Raw genomic sequence first — 15658 nt, forward strand, 5'->3', positions numbered from 1 at the left:
TCCTTGAATTCAACGGAAAGGACCTAACTAACCTGAATTGGGCCCGAAAGGAATAAACAAGTCTCTTTCAGATTTCTGTGTTTCAGGTAGACTCCCCTCCAGTTCTTCATGTGTCCTTGGCAAATACTTTATTATGCCAGCTTAGCTTTAATTTACACTGTGTTTCAATTACTCCTTTTTCATTTTTTTTTTAAACTTCAACTGAGATGTTATAAAATGTAATCAGCAGAGACAAAAAGAACATGCACATATCATGTGATCCAATAACATAGTTAATGATGCTTTTTAGATATTTAGCGTTGTTGAGTTTGAGGACTCCCTCCTAACTTCACTGATGGATAATGTGATCCCTAAAACTTTAGATGTCCTCAGCTCCCATTGAAATCACTGGGAACTCAATATTTGGCTTGCAGGGAGTTTTGGGTAGTTGTCTAACTCAGAACTGATCCCAGTCCATCCAAATGCTATTATCTGCATTAAGCAATGCTATTAGCTCTTGCAAGAGGTCACTTTGGGTAAGTATATAAAGACAAGCAAGATACAGCCCAGTCCCTGTTCATGGCACCTATGCATTGCCGCGGTGGAAGTGAGGAGTAATAATGGCATCAGTTCAGTAGGAAAGGATGCTATGGAGCCTGGTGTTCCTCTCACTGGAACATAGGAAGAGGAGAACCAGGCCCTATGTTAAAGGGAGTTCATCTTGGGTTTTCCTAACATGTTGAAAATAGATGTCTTACATAGTGGCTCTTCTTGGGACTCCGTGTGATGAGGAGCCTAGAGATTTAGTACTAAAAGTCACGAGGGCTCTTGGAAGAGCAGGAGGCATGTTGGGGGCTGCAATGGAGCGGGCAAGGGCCACCTCCTCCTTCCAAGAGCAGATCCAAACCCATCCACTGTTAGTTGTGCCCTCTCAGCCCGGGAAATGATTTTGCTGCTTTAAGCAAGCCTCATCTCCAGAGAGGAAATGGAGGCGGGTGGGAGGAAAAGTTAAGGATAGTCAGTATTGTCTCAGTGGTGTAGGTGCCTAAGCCACTTTGAAAGTCAGAGGCATTTCCAGCTTCTAAGAACATGACTACGCAGCAGCCCATGAGCTTGTGGGCACACGTGTTAAGCCTATGCAGGGGCTGACTGCCCAGCCACATGAATAAGTCTGTACGCGGGTGCAGTTGCATGGGGATGACGCTGGGGTCTACGAGGGCGCGTGCCGGCATGCTTAGAGCTGGATCTGTGCTAGGAACCCGCTTTGTCAATGTCACTGAGGCACTTTGGAAAATCCCACCAGAAATGCTCGTTTTACAGACCAGAAAATACCTGTATTTACCTCTGTGCTCATGCCATTAGTCGTTTCCTAATTAGGCCTCAATGCATATTACCAGCTATGTTCTTTCGACCTTTTCTATGTCCATAATATTTCTTGTGAGAGAATCCAGGAAGTCAGGGACCCAGTCTCTTAATATGAGGGGAATTGTCACAGAGATGTAGGGATAGTGCAGTTCCCGTTGACGCAGCGCTCCACTCTTGATAATCTCCAGAGCACACTCTTCTTTTGGTGCAGGTTTGTTACGTATCACATGGGACACTACTTTCATAGCTGATTCTGGAGTGGAGGATAGAAGAAAGAAAACTGTTATCAGACATGTGCATTGCCTGTGGAATCTAATGCTCTATGATTTCAGAGGCGTTTGAAATTGCATGTTATTGTGGAAAATAATGCCTGACTAGAGGCACTGAAGAAGGAGGAGACCAGTTAGGTAAAAAGCTCATCACCTGACCACGACTCTTTCCTCATCAGCAAGGTCCAAGTAGCATCGGTCTTACCAGTATTGATGAAGCCAAGGATGCAGAGCGTGATGGAAACGTTGGTGTTCTGAAGAGCGAATTCCTGCCTCAAGGAGCTGAAAAAGCCATCCAGGGCAAACTTAGTCGCGGAGTATGGAACAGCGAAGGGACACCCGACTTTACCTAGGAAAAAAGGTTAAGTTTCATTCGTACTACTGCATAAAGTTTGCTTTCACTGGGGGAAAAAACATTGTGAAAAGTAAAACCTGCGTTGATGTTTCTAGGCCAGCCCTAGGGACACAGCCCAGAAATACAAAGGACCCTTAGAGAGCTGGGTACCTGATCCCAGTAGTTTCCAACCCTTTTAGAGATCCTTCTAAGTCAGGCAGCAGTGTTAGCCTCCACCTTCTGCATCCCTGACAGTTGTAATCAAATATGCCCAAGGGCGGGGATGATGAACAGAGCAGTTGTCTCTCTGTGGCCCCTTCAGTCCCCAGAGATTATGATAGGGGCCCTATCACTGGGATAACTCACATGCAATAGAGAACTACCAGCTAGGGGTCAGCTTGGTACTGAATTTGATCCACCGACACAAAGCAAACATCTGTGGGCAGCCAAAGGGCCGATCCAAAGAGGAATCCACAGCCTTCCCTTTTGCAGTTGGACTGTAATTCTAGTTCTGGGAGAACTGTAGCCTCGCTCTTATGCCTGAGTGTGGAGGTGCTGACTGTCCATCAATTGGAGGCAAGCACCCTAGAAAACCAAATGGGGACTGAATGGAGCAAAGTGGGTATCTCCCACCAACCCCCTGGGAGTACTCGGTTTTCCACACTGTGGAAAATCATCCTATACAATCTTAACCCTGGATCATAGCTGACCTAAAATGGAGGAAACCACCACGATGCTGCCCCCACTCTCCTTGAGCATCGGCAGGGCAGAGACGGTCATGGCCACGTAGCTGAGAAAGTTAGTCTCGAGGAGCTTCCGCACGTGCCTGACGTCCCCGTCAAAGTAGTGAAAGTACGAGCTGCCGATGTGATTGAGGATCAACATGTCCAGGCCTCCTGCAAAGCAAGGGGTTGCTTTAGGGTGGGTGGAGTGAAACGAGGATGGAGATGCAGCCCAACCCTGTTTCATTTGCTATATATGCTTTCTTATAATAGCTGTGAATCCTGTGGTCATCCATCCCTCGAAACAGAGCGTGCATAGACTGAATATTTTAAAAGCACAAGTCTGCTGCTAGCAGACTTGTAATTCAGGGCAGTGGCCTTTCCTCTCTGAAGCTGGGTCCAAGCCCTGAGCCTGCTCACCAGTGTGAGTGCAGTTGTCACCCAAGTCATCCCAGGTCCGGTCCTCAGCGTGCTACAAAAGCTCAGATGCAGTCGTCCTGCTCGGCTCGTTCAGGGCACGGAGGGGGAGGAGTCCAGCAGGGTTGCCTGGGGGCTCACAACTGGCACAGCATAGGCCACGCTGAGATGCGCATGCTTGCAGAGCCTTGGGCAGTGCTGTGTGATGTGAACAGCAGGGTTGCTGCTGGCCAGAGCTGATTGACAGGCTGGGATTGCTCTCGTGAGAGGTGCTGGGATTCAGAGGCAGAGCATGAGGGGCACGTAGGATGATAACCAGGAGCACGCATCAGATCGAGGCTGCGTGGCAGAGCTGTGGGGCTTGAACCACAGATGCTGTGGTTACTGTCACCCATTAGCAGGGGAAGGACTGGGACAGCAGGGGATACTGGTCCTCAGAGCAGAGTTGCACTGGCAGAGCCGTGCACTGTCTGTCCACACTAGCTCTCATGCGTGTATTCCTATCCAAGCAGCACTCAATAACAGTAAAAACCCCCCCAAAATACCTTAAGAGTGAGAAGAGTTCAAGAAATCCCTCCCTTCTCCCCTATCCTGTCCTAGTTGGCATGCATATAAGATAGACCATGACATAGTTAAGGAGTGACAGGGCCTCTCCACATTGCCCCATGGCAAGGGACTGCTGGTGGTTTCCAGGCCGCGAGCAGTTAACGTACCCAGTAACTCTTCCGCCACCTTCACCACGTGCTCAGCAAAGGCCGTGTCCTCCATGCTGCCACTCACGTGCCGCGCGGATGCTGCGCCCAGCTCTAGACACCGTGCAACGACCTGAAACGTGATCGGAACATTGTAGGAACCTGTTTCCCGTTGCCAACCCTCCGAGAGCCTGGCGTCACATCCCTGAGGGTCTTTGCGGGTTATTGTGTGGCTTGGGGGATACAGTGACTGCTTCGTGCATCCTTCAAGCGGCACAAAAGCAACATCTGGGAGCAAGACTGGAGCACGTGTGTGCAAACAAGAGTATCTACTGATGTGCAGCCATAAGCATGCACATCTGTGAGCGTGTATGTGCACGTTACGCCATTGTCCCACAGCAAGTCTGTGAGTGCGTGCATACCTATGTACCTGTGACACAAGACTAACCTTGGCATGTAAGTGTGTGTGTGCAGTGTGACAGGCATGCATATGTGAGTGCTCGGCTTGCCATTTACTTTCTGTAGCTTGGCCTCTGTCCGTGCCGTGATCAGAAGATGAGATCCCATCTGGGCCAGGTGGTAGGCCATTTGCTCTCCAATTCCGCTGCTTGCTCCCGTGACGATCACTCGCTTCCCTTTCAGCATCTCTGGAGAGGAAGGCATGAGGAGGATGACATGCCAGGACACCAAAGACATATTTTCTCTAGTGCCTACAGCAGTCATGAAATCAAGATGGGGAACAAGCCAACTCAGCCTGCTAACTGAGCAAGCCTGCTCAGAGGCAGCCGAGAGCCCCAGCTCCCCCTGCAACAAGCAATCTCTTTTTTCCTTCTCCAAGAAAAACTTCTGGAGAGAGTAGTTAACTTTGTTAAGGGAGTGCAGCAAGATTAAAAAAAACTCTGGCAGTGCCTTATTAACGTATCTCATCACAACTCCAGACATGAAAATGGGCCATGGGCTTTTTTTTTTTCTCCCAGAGTAATGAACCGTTCCAGCCATCTGGCAAAAATACATTCTTCCAACTTCACAAATCAAGAAAAGGTTTGTAAAATCTATTTTTAAATTACATTTTTTGTTAGCTCTTTTTGCAAAGGAAAAGGCATTTGATTCTGAGGATTAAAAGTCCTGGCTGTAAACTTAAAAAATACCATTCCTGGGTATTTCCTTGCGTGATGTAATGTGGCAGCTCTGCTGAAGCAGACGATTATCAGCACTGTTACAAATACCAGGACATACTTTGTTCCCAGCTCCGTACTGATCCTGCGCAAAAGGCTTGGCGCAGCTCGCTATGTCTTATTTGAAAACACATTTGCTTCTTAATTACTTACCAGGTTTGAAATCCTCCCTCGCTGAATAAAACCAGAAGGCCAGGACCAATCCCACAAAGGGAATGAGAATCTTTCGCAACTGACCCATCCCACTATAAGATCAGGAAATAAAACATGAAAGAGAAGGGAGAAAAACTGTCCGCAAAGCTGCTCCAGACAGAAGCAGCGGTGCCTATCCTTTAAAATGTGTCAGTGAAGCGAAAACAACTCCCAAACCTTTGGAAAATCGCAACGGCTGGAGCTGCTGGGGGAAGCAGAAGCTTTCATTTGCTCCGCTCTGGAGCTGATCAATCTCGGCCTAAGTGACCGTGTTGTTTTAGACTTTGCCTGGCTCTTTTTCATATTTCCTGTCCCTACGTCAAAAAAAGGAATTTTGCACAACACCCTGGAAGAGGTGTGTCCTTGCTGAACAGCATCAAGTTTCACTTTTGAGAACATTAGGGACGGGCTCCTGCAGGTGTGGTAGCCCCGTGTTTTATTGTGATGTGTTTGCTCAGCCATTGAGCCACCCTCCTCCTTGAATGCGAAGCAGAGAGAAAGGAGAACGCCATTCTAGCCTGGAGGTGTTTCCAAGTTTACAGGGGTTTGGACACGGGGAAAGCCACTGAGGCCCTGGGGTACAGTGTTCCTGCTGGGAACTCTTTGCTTCACACGCTGCAAGGCTCTGAAGTGACAGACGTTTGCCTTTGTGGATGCTGAGCTGTGGAAGCCACCTACCCCACAGAGCCCGGGAGATTTTGGGGGGGGAAATTTATTTGTATTCCAGGTCAAATGAGCCAAACCGGTTCCAAATCCTCTTGATTGAGCAAAACTCGATCATTCAAACACTGTATGTGGTGCTACAACCAGCAGGTATCCTCCACCCCACCCTTTTCAGCCTGGGGCTTCAGATGCTCCTATACCAATTGGCGAGCATCCTACATGCTGGTCCAAACCCGGAGGCCTCTGAGCCTCACTTGCCCTTAGCCAACGGCCCACAGGAGCAAGCTAAAGAAGAGTCCCCCATTTCCATAAAGTCAGCATGTAGCCGAGATGCTCCCACTGGAAGCTGGCCACAGGGAAGCTAATTGCAAGACTCTCATGGGATGCCCTGTCCGCAGCGCGCTGGACAGCAGTGCACCCTCCACTACACTATGCCATTCAGTCTGGGCAACCGACCAGTGCAGCAACTGCACTTGTTCTTAGATGCTTTCTTGATTTGGCTCGCTGTCCAAGTGGAGACTGGGTGATCAGACTGCCCCCCCTTGATGCCATCACCCCAGCTCTGGGTGAATGCTCCTTGGCAAGGGCCAGGGTTGAGCAGCTTGACTTACTGCTGTGTGGGCTGTACCTGTTGTGCAGAGAAATAAAGGTCTGTGCTGCCCGGAGCCGCTGCCTGGCAACTTTCACTAGCATTATATCCACTGCCAGGTTAAAGGGAGATGTCCCAGAGAGCTGCAGAGCAATATTCAGAGTCCCCGTGTGCACAGACTGCTGCCAGGTTGATCACAGAGGTCTTGCAACCCAGGGGCTACACTCTGTTCCTGGTTGACTCGTGCAACCCATGCCCCCTCATTTTGGCATCTTCTCTGAAACGATACGCCTTCTAAATGCTGTTTAGAAACGTTCAGGCTGTCCCCTCCTTAACAGAGCAGAAACAACTGGCCAAAGAATAAAGCAGGAATGCCTTGCCTTCTTCTCACGTCCCAATCTGATCACCCATGGAGAGGTTCGAGCTCATAATGGCAAGCTAAAATTGCGTGCAGTCCAGTCCTCTGGAGGAACCCTACAGTAATGAACCCCAGTGAGTTTTGGGGGCAGCTTTGAAATTCAAGAGGGTACGGGTTAATAATATACTTGGCAGGTCTGTGTGCTGCCAGGGTGCTATTGCTCTTGCCATGTAGATATTCCCTTTCTGTTTCCACTTGAATGGATGCTCTTTGGTAAGGAGGCTGCGAACCCTTTGGTAGGGAGGACACATCACCCCGTTTTGGGGAAACAGCTGTTTCCCAAGTCTCCTTCCTCTTTGTTCTAACACAGAGGTCATGGATTTGGCCAAGTCATGGTTTCAGTTGAATAAATGAAATAATAAATCCTTAGTCACAACCGGCACCTGTGCACAGGTGTGTGGGAAAAGCAAGGCCCTGTCTCATGAAGTCTTAACAGGGCAGGGAGGCACCTTGCTGGCTGATCTGTTCAGCAAGGCGTAATCTTTTGTAAGCAATAGCCTGTTTTGTCAGATGGTATCTTATCACCTCCGTGACATACACTTTGCAGAACCTCCCAATTATGCATCCTGAGACTTTTTTTGTATTTCTCTTGGATTTAACACAGATCCCTTTTAGAGCAAGAAAGGAGCAAAAAGAAAAGTGTGGTCCATTACTCACCGAGCAAGCTGCTGAGGCCTCTCTGACAAGCTACCGGTTTTGTTTTCTTCCGCTACCACCCCAAGTCAACCATCCCTTGTTAACCAGCATGCCCTTTATCTCCCCTTTGCATGCTGTGCCACTCCTCCCTCCAAGGGAAATGAATAAAAGGAAACCCCAACTTGCTGTTAAGTTACAACTTCCCACGCCACTAACGTGGGCTGAGACCGACATACGTTACCCGCTTCTCCTGTGTCAGGGCTTGTTGCTGTTCATCCACAAAGAGCCGTAGAAGTGAAGGTCTTACCTGGCTCGCGATGGAAGCCCAGAGGTGGACGCACGAAATCACTGATCTTCTCCCCAGCCTCTGTTAAGCTTCAAGGCAGAAAGAGAAGGCTGAATACTGGGGTATGGGGCATTAACTGACATCTCCATTCCAGCGACTGCATTGTGCTGCCATTTTTTTTTTTAATACAACAGGAAATGTGCTAAACCACAATGCTTAACCCCGGTTCCTGTCTTGTTAGTTTGTGACATGGTACAAAAAGCTAGCAGGCAACTTGAAGCCAAGTTCAATATGGTGGTTTGGTTATCTTGAGATGTAAGAAGCCTGGACTTTTGCTATCAGCAGCCACTGTTATCCCTCACAGCACATGGAAGCGGTGCATGGATCCAGGAAGCTATGCCCACAGCACAGCAGGTCTTTTATTATGCTTGCTGATCCCTGCTAATTCCAAGGGGTCTGGGGTTAGGTAATTCCACCCAGGGTATAACAGCAGTTGGTGTGAATGGAGTAACCCTGGAAGAAATCCCTAGGAGAAGCTTAGCTCGGGTGACATGGCTCAGCGGTGTGTAACATTGCTTCCATTTTGTCTGCCGATGAAACAGCTGCCTTGGGAAGAGGAAGGTGTTTGTACACTAATCCAGCGTACACGTGCGTCTGTATGCTGTGCTAGAACATGGCAAAGATGCAGCACTTTTAGGGTACATTTGTGTGATTAACCATTTGGCCATCAATGAAAGAATGCCTTCAAAAAGGTCCTGATGCAAAGCTCCTTGAATTCAACGGAAAGGACCTAACTAACCTGAATTGGGCCCGAAAGGAATAAACAAGTCTCTTTCAGATTTCTGTATTTCAGGTAGACTCCCCTCCAGTTCTTCATGTGTCCTTGGCAAATACTTTATTATGCCAGCTTAGCTTTAATTTACACTGTGTTTCAATTACTCCTTTTTCATTTTTTTTTTAAACTTCAACTGAGATGTTATAAAATGTAATCAGCAGAGACAAAAAGAACATGCACATATCATGTGATCCAATAACATAGTTAATGATGCCTTTTAGATATTTAGCGTTGTTGAGTTTGAGGACTCCCTCCTAACTTCACTGATGGATAATGTGATCCCTAAAACTTTAGATGTCCTCAGCTCCCATTGAAATCACTGGGAACTCAATATTTGGCTTGCAGAGAGTTTTGGGTAGTTGTCTAACTCAGAACTGATCCCAGTCCATCCAAATGCTGTTATCTGCATTAAGCAATGCTATTAGCTCTTGCAAGAGGTCACTTTGGGTAAGTATATAAAGACAAGCAAGATACAGCCCAGTCCCTGTTCATGGCACCTATGCATTGCCGCGGTGGAAGTGAGGAGTAATAATGGCATCAGTTCAGTAGGAAAGGATGCTATGGAGCCTGGTGTTCCTCTCACTGGAACATAGGAAGAGGAGAACCAGGCCCTATGTTAAAGGGAGTTCATCTTGGGTTTTCCTAACATGTTGAAAATAGATGTCTTACATAGTGGCTCTTCTTGGGACTCCGTGTGATGAGAAGCCTAGAGATTTAGTACTAAAAGTCACGAGGGCTCTTGGAAGAGCAGGAGGCATGTTGGGGGCTGCAATGGAGCGGGCAAGGGCCACCTCCTCCTTCCAAGAGCAGATCCAAACCCATCCACTGTTAGTTGTGCCCTCTCAGCCCGGGAAATGATTTTGCTGCTTTAAGCAAGCCTCATCTCCAGAGAGGAAATGGAGGCGGGTGGGAGGAAAAGTTAAGGATAGTCAGTATTGTCTCAGTGGTGTAGGTGCCTAAGCCACTTTGAAAGTCAGAGGCATTTCCAGCTTCTAAGAACATGACTACGCAGCAGCCCATGAGCTTGTGGGCACACGTGTTAAGCCTATGCAGGGGCTGACTGCCCAGCCACATGAATAAGTCTGTACGCGGGTGCAGTTGCATGGGGATGACGCTGGGGTCTACGAGGGCGCGTGCCGGCATGCTTAGAGCTGGATCTGTGCTAGGAACCCGCTTTGTCAATGTCACTGAGGCACTTTGGAAAATCCCACCAGAAATGCTCGTTTCACTGACCAGAAAATACCTGTATTTACCTCTGTGCTCATGCCATTAGTCGTTTCCTAATTAGGCCTCAATGCATATTACCAGCTATGTTCTTTCGACCTTTTCTATGTCCATATTATTTCTTGTGAGAGAATCCAGGAAGTCAGGGACCCAGTCTCTTAATATGAGGGGAATTGTCACAGAGATGTAGGGATAGTGCAGTTCCCGTTGACGCAGCGCTCCACTCTTGATAATCTCCAGAGCACACTCTTCTTTTGGTGCAGGTTTGTTACGTATCACATGGGACACTGCTTTCATAGCTGATTCTGGAGTGGAGGATAGAAGAAAGAAAACTGTTATCAGACATGTGCATTGCCTGTGGAATCTAATGCTCTATGATTTCAGAGGCGTTTGAAATTGCATGTTATTGTGGAAAATAATGCCTGACTAGAGGCGCTGAAGAAGGAGGAGACCAGTTAGGTAAAAAGCTCATCACCTGACCACGACTCTTTCCTCATCAGCAAGGTCCAAGTAGCATCGGTCTTACCAGTATTGATGAAGCCAAGGATGCAGAGCGTGATGGAAACGTTGGTGTTCTGAAGAGCGAATTCCTGCCTCAAGGAGCTGAAAAAGCCATCCAGGGCAAACTTAGTCGCGGAGTATGGAACAGCGAAGGGACACCCGACTTTACCTAGGAAAAAAGGTTAAGTTTCATTCGTACTACTGCATAAAGTTTGCTTTCACTGGGGGAAAAAACATTGTGAAAAGTAAAACCTGCGTTGATGTTTCTAGGCCAGCCCTAGGGACACAGCCCAGAAATACAAAGGACCCTTAGAGAGCTGGGTACCTGATCCCAGTAGTTTCCAACCCTTTTAGAGATCCTTCTAAGTCAGGCAGCAGTGTTAGCCTCCACCTTCTGCATCCCTGACAGTTGTAATCAAATATGCCCAAGGGCGGGGATGATGAACAGAGCAGTTGTCTCTCTGTGGCCCCTTCAGTCCCCAGAGATTATGATAGGGGCCCTATCACTGGGATAACTCACATGCAATAGAGAACTACCAGCTAGGGGTCAGCTTGGTACTGAATTTGATCCACCGACACAAAGCAAACATCTGTGGGCAGCCAAAGGGCCGATCCAAAGAGGAATCCACAGCCTTCCCTTTTGCAGTTGGACTGTAATTCTAGTTCTGGGAGAACTGTAGCCTCGCTCTTATGCCTGAGTGTGGAGGTGCTGACTGTCCATCAATTGGAGGCAAGCACCCTAGAAAACCAAATGGGGACTGAATGGAGCAAAGTGGGTATCTCCCACCAACCCCCTGGGAGTACTGGGTTTTCCACACTGTGGAAAATCATCCTATACAATCTTAACCCTGGATCATAGCTGACCTGAAATGGAGGAAACCACCACGATGCTGCCCCCACTCTCCTTGAGCATCGGCAGGGCAGAGACGGTCATGGCCACGTAGCTGAGAAAGTTAGTCTCGAGGAGCTTCCGCACGTGCCTGACGTCCCCGTCAAAGTAGTGAAAGTACGAGCTGCCGATGTGATTGAGGATCAACATGTCCAGGCCTCCTGCAAAGCAAGGGGTTGCTTTAGGGTGGGTGGAGTGAAACGAGGATGGAGATGCAGCCCAACCCTGTTTCATTTGCTATATATGCTTTCTTATAATAGCCGTGAATCCTGTGGTCATCCATCCCTCGAAACAGAGCGTGCATAGACTGAATATTTTAAAAGCACAAGTCTGCTGCTAGCAGACTTGTAATTCAGGGCAGTGGCCTTTCCTCTCTGAAGCTGGGTCCAAGCCCTGAGCCTGCTCACCAGTGTGAGTGCAGTTGTCACCCAAGTCATCCCAGGTCCGGTCCTCAGCGTGCTACAAAAGCTCAGATGCAGTCGTCCTGCTCGGCTCGTTCAGGGCACGGAGGGGGAGGAGTCCAGCAGGGTTGCCTGGGGGCTCACAACTGGCACAGCATAGGCCACGCTGAGATGCGCATGCTTGCAGAGCCTTGGGCAGTGCTGTGTGATGTGAACAGCAGGGTTGCTGCTGGCCAGAGCTGATTGACAGGCTGGGATTGCTCTCGTGAGAGGTGCTGGGATTCAGAGGCAGAGCATGAGGGGCACGTAGGATGATAACCAGGAGCACGCATCAGATCGAGGCTGCGTGGCAGAGCTGTGGGGCTTGAACCACAGATGCTGTGGTTACTGTCACCCATTAGCAGGGGAAGGACTGGGACAGCAGGGGATACTGGTCCTCAGAGCAGAGTTGCACTGGCAGAGCCGTGCACTGTCTGTCCACACTAGCTCTCATGCGTGTATTCCTATCCAAGCAGCACTCAATAACAGTAAAAACCCCCCCAAAATACCTTAAGAGTGAGAAGAGTTCAAGAAATCCCTCCCTTCTCCCCTATCCTGTCCTAGTTGGCATGCATATAAGATAGACCATGACATAGTTAAGGAGTGACAGGGCCTCTCCACATTGCCCCATGGCAAGGGACTGCTGGTGGTTTCCAGGCCGCGAGCAGTTAACGTACCCAGTAACTCTTCCGCCACCTTCACCACGTGCTCAGCAAAGGCCGTGTCCTCCATGCTGCCACTCACGTGCCGCGCGGATGCTGCGCCCAGCTCTAGACACCGTGCAACGACCTGAAACGTGATCGGAACATTGTAGGAACCTGTTTCCCGTTGCCAACCCTCCGAGAGCCTGGCGTCACATCCCTGAGGGTCTTTGCGGGTTATTGTGTGGCTTGGGGGATACAGTGACTGCTTCGTGCATCCTTCAAGCGGCACAAAAGCAACATCTGGGAGCAAGACTGGAGCAAGTGTGTGCAAACAAGAGTATCTACTGATGTGCAGCCATAAGCATGCACATCTGTGAGCGTGTATGTGCACGTTACGCCATTGTCCCACAGCAAGTCTGTGAGTGCGTGCATACCTATGTACCTGTGACACAAGACTAACCTTGGCATGTAAGTGTGTGTGTGCAGTGTGACAGGCATGCATATGTGAGTGCTCGGCTTGCCATTTACTTTCTGTAGCTTGGCCTCTGTCCGTGCCGTGATCAGAAGATGAGATCCCATCTGGGCCAGGTGGTAGGCCATTTGCTCTCCAATTCCGCTGCTTGCTCCCGTGACGATCACTCGCTTCCCTTTCAGCATCTCTGGAGAGGAAGGCATGAGGAGGATGACATGCCAGGACACCAAAGACATATTTTCTCTAGTGCCTACAGCAGTCATGAAATCAAGATGGGGAACAAGCCAACTCAGCCTGCTAACTGAGCAAGCCTGCTCAGAGGCAGCCGAGAGCCCCAGCTCCCCCTGCAACAAGCAATCTCTTTTTTCCTTCTCCAAGAAAAACTTCTGGAGAGAGTAGTTAACTTTGTTAAGGGAGTGCAGCAAGATTAAAAAAAACTCTGGCAGTGCCTTATTAACGTATCTCATCACAACTCCAGACATGAAAATGGGCCATGGGCTTTTTTTTTTCCTCCCAGAGTAATGAACCGTTCCAGCCATCTGGCAAAAATACATTCTTCCAACTTCACAAATCAAGAAAAGGTTTGTAAAATCTATTTTTAAATTACATTTTTTGTTAGCTCTTTTTGCAAAGGAAAAGGCATTTGATTCTGAGGATTAAAAGTCCTGGCTGTAAACTTAAAAAATACCATTCCTGGGTATTTCCTTGCGTGATGTAATGTGGCAGCTCTGCTGAAGCAGACGATTATCAGCACTGTTACAAATACCAGGACATACTTTGTTCCCAGCTCCGTACTGATCCTGCGCAAAAGGCTTGGCGCAGCTCGCTATGTCTTATTTGAAAACACATTTGCTTCTTAATTACTTACCAGGTTTGAAATCCTCCCTCGCTGAATAAAACCAGAAGGCCAGGACCAATCCCACAAAGGGAATGAGAATCTTTCGCAACTGACCCATCCCACTATAAGATCAGGAAATAAAACATGAAAGAGAAGGGAGAAAAACTGTCTGCAAAGCTGCTCCAGACAGAAGCAGCGGTGCCTATCCTTTAAAATGTGTCAGTGAAGCGAAAACAACTCCCAAACCTTTGGAAAATCGCAACGGCTGGAGCTGCTGGGGGAAGCAGAAGCTTTCATTTGCTCCGCTCTGGAGCTGATCAATCTCGGCCTAAGTGACCGTGTTGTTTTGGACTTTGCCTGGCTCTTTTTCATATTTCCTGTCCCTACGTCAAAAAAAGGAATTTTGCACAACACCCAGGAAGAGGTGTGTCCTTGCTGAACAGCATCAAGTTTCACTTTTGAGAACATTAGGGACTGGCTCCTGTTACTGTGCTGTGTTTGCTCAGCCATTGAGCCACCCTCCTCCTTGAATGCGAAGCAGAGAGAAAGGAGAACGCCATTCTAGCCTGGAGGTGTTTCCAAGTTTACAGGGGTTTGGACACGGGGAAAGCCACTGAGGCCCTGGGGTACAGTGTTCCTGCTGGGAACTCTTTGCTTCACACGCTGCAAGGCTCTGAAGTGACAGACGTTTGCCTTTGTGGATGCTGAGCTGTGGAAGCCACCTACCCCACAGAGCCCGGGAGATTTTGGGGGGGGAAATTTATTTGTATTCCAGGTCAAATGAGCCAAACCGGTTCCAAATCCTCTTGATTGAGCAAAACTCGATCATTCAAACACTGTATGTGGTGCTACAACCAGCAAGTATCCTCCACCCCACCCTTTTCAGCCCGGGGCTTCAGATGCTCCTATACCAATTGGCGAGCATCCTACATGCTGGTCCAAACCCGGAGGCCTCTGAGCCTCACTTGCCCTTAGCCAACGGCCCACAGGAGCAAGCTAAAGAAGAGTCCCCCATTTCCATACAGTCAGCATGTAGCCGAGATGCTCCCACTGGAAGCTGGCCACAGGGAAGCTAATTGCAAGACTCTCATGGGATGCCCTGTCCGCAGCGCGCTGGACAGCAGTGCACCCTCCACTACACTATGCCATTCAGTCTGGGCAACCGACCAGTGCAGCAACTGCACTTGTTCTTAGATGCTTTCTTGATTTGGCTCGCTGTCCAAGTGGAGACTGGGTGATCAGACTGCCCCCCCTTGATGCCATCACCCCAGCTCTGGGTGAATGCTCCTTGGCAAGGGCCAGGGTTGAGCAGCTTGACTTACTGCTGTGTGGGCTGTACCTGTTCTGCAGAGAAATAAAGGTCTGTGCTGCCCGGAGCCGCTGCCTGGCAACTTTCACTAGCATTATATCCACTGCCAGGTTAAAGGGAGATGTCCCAGAGAGCTGCAGAGCAATATTCAGAGTCCCCGTGTGCACAGACTGCTGCCAGGTTGATCACAGAGGTCTTGCAACCCAGGGGCTACACTCTGTTCCTGGTTGACTCGTGCAACCCATGCCCCCTCATTTTGGCATCTTCTCTGAAACGATACGCCTTCTAAATGCTGTTTAGAAACGTTCAGGCTGTCCCCTCCTTAACAGAGCAGAAACAACTGGCCAAAGAATAAAGCAGGAATGCCTTGCCTTCTTCTCACGTCCCAATCTGATCACCCATGGAGAGGTTCGAGCTCATAATGGCAAGCTAAAATTGCGTGCAGTCCAGTCCTCTGGAGGAACCCTACAGTAATGAACCCCAGTGAGTTTTGGGGGCAGCTTTGAAATTCAAGAGGGTACGGGTTAATAATATACTTGGCAGGTCTGTGTGCTGCCAGGGTGCTATTGCTCTTGCCATGTAGATATTCCCTTTCTGTTTCCACTTGAATGGATGCTCTTTGGTAAGGAGGCTGCGTACCCTTTGGTAGGGAGGACACATCACCCCGTTTTGGGGAAACAGCTGTTTCCCAAGTCTCCTTCCTCTTTGTTCTAACACAGAGGTCATGGATTTGGCCAAGTCATGGTTTCAGTTGAATAAATGAAATAAT

General features: G+C 48.8%; 2 protein-coding genes across 5 annotated transcripts; both read right to left on the bottom strand.

The window, feature by feature from the left end:
• Positions 1–102: 102 nt before the first annotated feature.
• On the bottom strand, positions 103–7895 carry LOC149853661 (11-beta-hydroxysteroid dehydrogenase 1-like). 3 transcript variants are annotated; one of them, XM_090026450.1, is made up of 7 exons: positions 5323–7426; positions 5107–5198; positions 4295–4425; positions 3800–3911; positions 2658–2843; positions 1819–1962; positions 103–1597 (listed from the first exon to the last, which is right to left on the bottom strand). In XM_090026450.1, exons 2-7 carry the CDS (start codon positions 5192–5194, stop codon positions 1377–1379), a joined length of 882 nt encoding a protein of 293 aa, XP_089882576.1. In that variant the 5' UTR covers positions 5195–5198; positions 5323–7426; the 3' UTR covers positions 103–1376. The 3 variants fall into 3 exon arrangements, with proteins under 3 accessions (XP_089882576.1, XP_089882577.1, XP_089882575.1); XM_090026451.1 differs by lacking the exons at positions 5107–5198; positions 5323–7426 and adding an exon at positions 7759–7895; XM_090026449.1 differs by having other exon boundaries at positions 5107–7426.
• A 736-nt stretch (positions 7896–8631) lies between these two features.
• Positions 8632–13987, bottom strand: LOC149853662 (11-beta-hydroxysteroid dehydrogenase 1-like). Of its 2 annotated transcripts, XM_090026448.1 has the most exons (7): positions 13827–13983; positions 13611–13702; positions 12799–12929; positions 12304–12415; positions 11162–11347; positions 10323–10466; positions 8632–10101 (listed from the first exon to the last, which is right to left on the bottom strand). In XM_090026448.1, exons 2-7 carry the CDS (start codon positions 13696–13698, stop codon positions 9881–9883), a joined length of 882 nt encoding a protein of 293 aa, XP_089882574.1. In that variant the 5' UTR covers positions 13699–13702; positions 13827–13983; the 3' UTR covers positions 8632–9880. The 2 variants fall into 2 exon arrangements, with proteins under 2 accessions (XP_089882574.1, XP_089882573.1); XM_090026447.1 differs by having other exon boundaries at positions 13611–13987.
• Positions 13988–15658: the final 1671 nt, after the last annotated feature.

Source organism: Crocodylus siamensis, chromosome 13 (genome assembly GCF_052110815.1).
Source record: "Crocodylus siamensis isolate JL-2025a chromosome 13, ASM5211081v1, whole genome shotgun sequence".
NCBI classification, from domain to species: Eukaryota; Metazoa; Chordata; order Crocodylia; family Crocodylidae; genus Crocodylus; species Crocodylus siamensis.